The sequence below is a fragment of the Lottia gigantea genome (genome assembly GCF_000327385.1).
Source record: "Lottia gigantea unplaced genomic scaffold LOTGIsca_1, whole genome shotgun sequence".
Taxonomy (NCBI): Eukaryota; Metazoa; Mollusca; class Gastropoda; family Lottiidae; genus Lottia; species Lottia gigantea.
The window spans coordinates 3,444,001-3,451,218 of record NW_008706746.1 but is presented as its reverse complement, the minus strand read 5'-3'; the positions used below and the strand labels follow the sequence as shown (position 1 = coordinate 3,451,218).

General features: G+C 31.5%; 1 protein-coding gene across 1 annotated transcript in view; it reads right to left on the bottom strand.

The window, feature by feature from the left end:
* Positions 1–3,007: 3,007 nt before the first annotated feature.
* Positions 3,008–7,218, bottom strand: part of LOTGIDRAFT_102258 (hypothetical protein) — a gene marked incomplete at both ends in the record, with an annotated part of 42,192 nt that continues 37,981 nt past the window's right edge. Inside the window, 3 exons of the mRNA XM_009045567.1 lie at positions 3,008–3,113; positions 4,534–4,666; positions 5,823–6,013. Coding sequence (XP_009043815.1) covers positions 3,008–3,113; positions 4,534–4,666; positions 5,823–6,013 — 430 coding nt within the window. The remainder of the gene's footprint in view (positions 3,114–4,533; positions 4,667–5,822; positions 6,014–7,218) is intronic.

The following is a 7,218-nucleotide window of genomic DNA, read 5'->3' as shown; positions in this document are numbered from 1 at the left end:
TTCATCTCACACAGAATTTAATATAAATAGTAAGACTGTCAGATATATAAATGGTAAAATTGTTAATTATAGACATGTATTAGAAATCGAGACTTTCAGGTTGACTATGAAATAATTTCAGTAAAGTTAGGTATATACTGTAACACTTATCAATTGCAAAAAGATGTCATCTCATAGCCAGTAATATAAACTAAACACCAGATTAAAAATTTTGAAACGGGGACAGTATTCAAGCTGAAAGTTGAAGATTCGTTTGGCCTTTAACAATAATAATAATATATTTACAATTATACATATATACAATAATAAAACAAATTAAAACAATTTATAATTATTCTTAACAATTCATACAAAATGTATAAAAAAAATCCAGTAAATGAATTCATTTTTATAGTTTGGAACAATTTATCCTTCACAATTGTTTGGTTTTATGTAAAGTGTATTATTAATTACATGTCAATATATCAAATATATGCTAGTACATGTTTTTCTATGATATATATAGAGGACATATTATTCAAAAATGATTAGAATGATACAATACACTGAAGTATTCCCATAGTTATTGTTGAAACTTTCTGATTCTGGAGCAAGTGTTCATTAGTTTTTAGACCATGAAGGGTACGAAATGTCCTATTAATGTGACAAAATGGGTTCTTTTGTGCATCAAAGGAGAATAAATGCAGTCTCTCATATGAACATCATGTCTAGTATGCAAATGATCAACACTTTCGCCACATATCAAGACCACAAGTCTTTTAAATTCAATTTTCATTACATTTCATGAATAGGAAAAGCTTCTTTTAAAATGGAATCTAAAATGGTAGTTCCTATGTCAGTGGCAATAAATATATAACCATAACATGTTCTCTAACTGTCTCCTCTGAACATTGACCAGTTCAATGGCAAAAAGCACATGTTATATTCATCTCAAATGAACAAAATAATCATATAAACATTATTTACAATAAAATACTCATAATGAAACAATAAAACCTGTACAGCACTAATTAGTATAAATATGAACCATTTTGCAAAGAAGAACACAGTCTTTCATTCTCTAAATAATGAAAAGTTACTGAAGGAGATGGAGCATCACAAACATATTTTATTTTTCAAACCTATTCTATTACACATTTGTACACCTTTTTTGATAACATAGTAGTATTATTTCTGAATTTTACAATCTCACTACCTTTATCAGAGTAGCATCAGAACATGATTGATAAAACAATCTGGAAATCTGGAAAATATATGTAGACTTCTTTTTTTTAGGTTTGTTTTGCTCAATCCCCTCATATTTTGCACACCATTCTATCACCAAAGTGAATACTTATATACAATACTATTTACAAAATAAATTGCACATTAAATTTATCCACTGAATTATAAATATTAATTAATAAAACAAAGAAAAAATGTACGGCTTTCACCTCTCCCCAAAAATTGTTTTGTCTCTTAAAAAAAAAAGAGAATTAAAAATAAAAAAAAAGTCATTCATGTATTAAAATTCTTAATTGCAAGAATCGAAAACAAACCAAAAATTGAAAAAAAAATATCTGTGCAATTGAAATTCAGTGTCAAAATCAAATTTCTGGTAAAACATCTTACACAATAAACTACATCATTATTGATTACAGATGTTTGTTTATTCAACAACAGTGATTGGTCACATAGGTTAACATTGACTTGGAGGTTGAGGTTCTTCCATACTAGCTGAATGAACCTTGATTTCAATGGCTTCAAAATAACTTGTAACTTCTTCAACAACTGGTTCACTAACTTCATCTTCAATCTCTTCATCTTCATCATGATCATGTAGATCAGTTTGTTCATTGGTTAATTCTGACACAGCTAATTTGGCCATATCACTTATACTATCAGATTCATCTTGTGAGATTTGACGCAATCTTTGTCGAATCAATCGATGCATTTTCAATTTTCCAACTTCCTCCGCCTGTTTCAATTGTGCATTTTCATATTTTGAAGCAGGAGTTTCACATTTTTTCACTGAAGGGTAATTGTCACCAAAGAAGACACCTGCAGTTGTGGGACTTCGTTGGGGACTTCTATCTTTGATACAAGAAGTGTCTATTTCATCAGTGATGGAGGTATATTCTGAATTGAGAGGGGTCAGAATGGATGTGAGATCTTTAACTGCTGACTGGGGAATAAGGGAGGGGTCAGGAGATATATAACTTGTGGGTATGTTCATACCATAACTTCTAGATGGAGTCAGTGGATTCACCTCTGGAGATGCTTGTGCACCATTTTTTGACACTTTAACATCAGGTAAACACAAATTATCTGGTTTTTCTGTAATTAGGGTAGCAGTATTGGTTTCTGTTGTGATTTTAGCTGTAGTAAACATAACTTTTGGTATTCCCTCCATAGTGCTGCCTGATTTAGGAGTTTCAAGAGGTGTACTACTCAGTGTTTCTAGACTTTTGGGAGTTTCTAATTTAGAAGATTTGGGAGTATCCTGATCTGAAACTGAGACAATTGGTCCTGGACTAGAAGATTCACCAGATTTGCGTAACTTAGATTTGATGGTCAAAGAAAGTTTTGTTGGTCCTTGTCGTCGTTGTAAAAGATTACCAGAGTTATTGTTATTGCTAGACTCTTCATGTGGAGAAGAAGAATAAGTAATACCTGGAGAATCATTTGAGACAAATGATATATCATCACTATTATCCTCTGATGGCATCTGTGAATATGTTTCCCCACTTAGATGCCGACCACGACTGTAATTAGTAAATTTCTGTAGCTGATCTTGTTGAACTGGACGTTTTGAATGAACTAAAATTGGCGAAGGTTGACTCCTCATTAAAGAGTCTGTGACATCATTAGCATTCCTATTACTATCAATAGATAGTGAGAGTGTTGTAGGAATATCTTCTAGAGAATTGTGACTGAAACTATTACCAGGAACTCCTAAACTATGTACAGAATTTCTACGTGTCATCATACGTTGCATTAAACTCAGAGTTTCTGTTGTCTGTAATGCAATTTCTTCCAATTTTGTCAAGCGATAATCAACAGTTTGAAGAGAAAGTTTGATGGTATTTTCTTTTTGATTCATGTCATCCACTTTCAAGGCCATATTCTCAGATCTGAAAAAATACAAAAAATAATATTTTACAATTGTTCACCTTATACTTCCATATCTTTCAATTCACATGCACAAAAAGTAATTATATTATATCTTTGGTACTTTAACTTCATGTGAGGCAAAACTAACATGTGTCATCAAAAATCTGCAAATTTCCCTTTTTTGTGTCAAGTAATTTATACTATCACCACTATGTTTAGTAATGTCACTATGTTAAGCAATGTTATGTTATTTATTAATGCCAGAAACTTTTGACCAATGTTGTCCCTGAATTGAATTAAATTTGATGTAGGAAACCAACTCTTTAACAAATCATAATACAACCACACAGCATGGAACTTAAATGAAAGATCACAAAGATCACATCCACAAAGGCAGGACAAGCAAATTCTACCAAAAAACTATACCACAACCCAAAATTGTATTAATCTACTGTGGGTTTTGGTTACTGAAAATGAATGAGGGAACATCAACTAAATTCTCTTCTACTTTTTTCCAGTGATGTGATTCAACAAGCAGCCCAGAGAAATGGAATTCAAATTGATCAAATGGGATGCACACAGAACCCTGATCCAAGATTACTTACAGAAATTGCATATCATCAATACTGAAGAAATTCAAATAATTATTAGACTTTGAACTAGATAATTTTAATTTTAACTTCACATATCTAGATACCAAAAGTATGGAATGGAAATGGCTAAAAGGATAAAACTTTGTCAATTACATTGATTTAGGTACTTTTATAGCCAGGGTTGTCATTTTAACTTTCCAATGCAGAAAATTCTAGACACACATGGATCTAAAGGTTCAAATATTGACAGTGAGCTGTGAACACTATCACTGATTAGCTAAGGTAAAACATTTCCCGTTTCTGAGATTAAGGTATGATTGGTTGGTCAAACAAATGGCAAATCTCTCCCTTTAAATAAAACTTTTTTTCTGAAAGACTTTTATATGAATATATGAATGAAAGGAAAAAAAATTTTTTCAGATGGATACAAACAAGATTTATGTGTATCTAAATGTTTTAATTGTGTGTTCACAAGACCCTGAGCTAGGTTAGAAGATGCAGTTCTCTAATGATTTGTTTATAGTCTAATACAGAAAATATATTGAAAGTACAACTGTTTTAAATCAAAGTAGATTTAATAAAATAGGACTGGATAATTCAAGATTTAATTCATGTGTTTCCCTTTTCATATAATATTTCATTAAGTGTTGCTTTGAATTTTACTACCAAAAGAACTCATAAAAAAATAACATTTATATAAGTCCCATCTGCAGGTGTTATAGCCAATCCCTTAGAAGAATTAAATAACAAAAAACAACAGATTACAAAATCAGGTAATAATTCAAAATGCTCTATATAAACAAAACCAGTTATACTAGTGACACATATATGCCAAAAATATCTTTACCTTTCACTAATCAGACGTATTCTTTCTTCTGAAGAAGCCTGAAATTTTAATTCTTTTTCTCTGTAATAATCTTCTACACATTCTTCTTCAAAATCATGCAGTTTTTCTGTGTCTTCGTGTGATAAAAATAATTCTGAAAAAGAAGGTTATTACCAAAATAAAATATGCAATATATGACACCTAAGATATATAGTAATATTTATTAATAACAGTAATCATAAAGATAGCTTGCCGGGAAGGGTAATATACGCCCACTGGCAGCTTTGATTTTGAATACAAATATTTAGCAGTAAAGTAACCATCACCAGTATGAAATATTCAACCTTCAGTCATACACTTCTTTTGAACTCTTTAGGGCGATACTGAATAATATTGAGTATGAGTTATTGCCCTTGTTCTTGAAAAAGTGTTCAATTTTTAGCTCGTGAAAACTTTAGAAGGCAAATATTCAATCTTCAGCGCGGGACTGAATAATAAAACCAAGTTTTCAATAGCAAGGGCAATAACTCATACTAATTATTTTTCGATTTCTCTGATTTTCAATAGGGTTTATCCTTGGGTGGTGGCAAACACTCATGCCAAGTTTCGTCAAAATCCGTCAAGAATTGTCCCTTCTAGAGTGTTTACAAGCTAAAAATTGAACGCATTTTCAAGAACAAGGGCAATAACTCATACTAAATTTTTTTCGATTTTTCTGATTTTCAATAAGGTTTATCCTTGGTTGATAACTAACCCTCATGTCAAGTTTCGTCCAAATCCACCAAGAATTGTCCCTTCTAGAGTGTTTACGAGCTAAAAATTGAATGCGTTTTCAAGAACAAGGGCAATAACTCATACTAAATATTTTTCGATTCTTCTGATTTTCAATAGGGTTCATCCTTGAGTGATTACAAACACTCATACCAAGTTTTGTTAAAATCCATCAAGAATTGTGTCTTGAAGAGTGTTTACAAGCAATTGTGGACGGATCGACGGACGGACATGGGTGACGGCAATATACGCCCCCCATTTCATGTGGGCGTATAAAAAGGTCAGTGTTCAATACATTAATTTGAGAAAAATATAGTACTAACAATATCATGGAAAACACACTAAATATTTTTCGATCAAAGAGTTATTATTAGATTCAATATAATAGGCATCCAGGATTCTGTTCTACATATTCCTTTGAGTTTTGAACTTTCTTACTAATTCAATAACCAAACAAAAGGCTGTTCATTTCCTTCTCTCAAGAGTTGTGACATATACTGAAAACTAAATGACAGAGAATGACCTATATTAGTACTTACTTAGACCATTATCAAAGTACTCTCTTTTTCCTTTACACCTTCTACGTAGATATTTCACAGCTAAATACATATGATTAAAAATAATCAGAGGTGGGGGTAATATTGGTCTCATTTCATATTCAATAATCAAGGTATAACGTTGAAATTTCCATATTTCCCGTGATATGGCGTTGTTTCGAATGAAAGTTGCACTGAAGAATAAAACAATTGAATGAAATGATGAGGTACATTGACAAATGGTTCTACTTGCAGTGTCTAATAAAATGAGAATCAAGGAACTGCAATTGTCATTTAAATTTTAAAAAATTGTATTTTTTTGTGAAGCTACAGAGATTTTTAACAATAGGAAGTGCATTAAGTTTAAATTGTATTGAATTTCTGGATAAACCAATAATTCATGACAGATATCAAAATAACAACACAAACATTCCTGAGAGATTGACAAGTGTAAGGTTTGTATAGCTTACATAAAAGAATCTGTACATTTGATAGTACGGGTAAGAGACAACACTGGACAAATATTCAGAGCTTTTTGTCCAGATGAATCCATATTTGTCTATTCACACTATTGTTCAAATAATAGGCTTAGTGAGTAAGCACCAAATGTTAAATGTTAAGACATCGGTCATTGGCTCAAAGCTTGGTATTATGAATATTCATTCTTATATTAATCAAACCAATCCTAACTTCTCATAGATCATTCAAATAAGCTCTAAGGCATAATCTCCAAAACAATAATAAAACTAGAGCCACTCGTGGCACAGAGTGGGACTTTGCAAATGTAGCAATTTGCTAAAGACCCCGAAAAAATCAACCATCGACGATAATTAGGTCAAGCGCAAGAACAAGTCTAAAGTTGATAATTTTTTATTTTTTAGAAGATTCTAATACCGGAAGTAGACGTCAGACCTCACAAATGAAAGTATCAGCAGATAGCCAAGGTCAATGACTTTTGATCCTGTAAAGGAGAAGGTCTAAAACGGTCAAGATCAAGAGATATACGCCATTAAAATTTCAAATTGCTAACAACTATAAAACCGGAAGTTGACATAGGACAGCAAATATAAAAGTATAAATAAATAGCCAATGCCAATGACGTTTGATCCTACAAAGGTCAAGGTCAACAAAGGTTAAGGTCAAAAATTGAAAATTTTGAATTTCCAAAACCTGTTCCTTTTTTTGAACTATGAAGCAAAAACAATTGAAATTCTAAGACAAAATGGCTCAAAATTTGAGGTAATAGTGTGCAAAGTTCCATTTTGAATAAATGTATACTTTGCGAGTTATGCCCCTGGCCAAAAATGTCAATAATGAGAAATTTAACCCGGAAGTGCCACGCCCACCTCAATTTTTTTGAATAGGTTAATTAATATTCAAAATGTTACGTTATATTCCA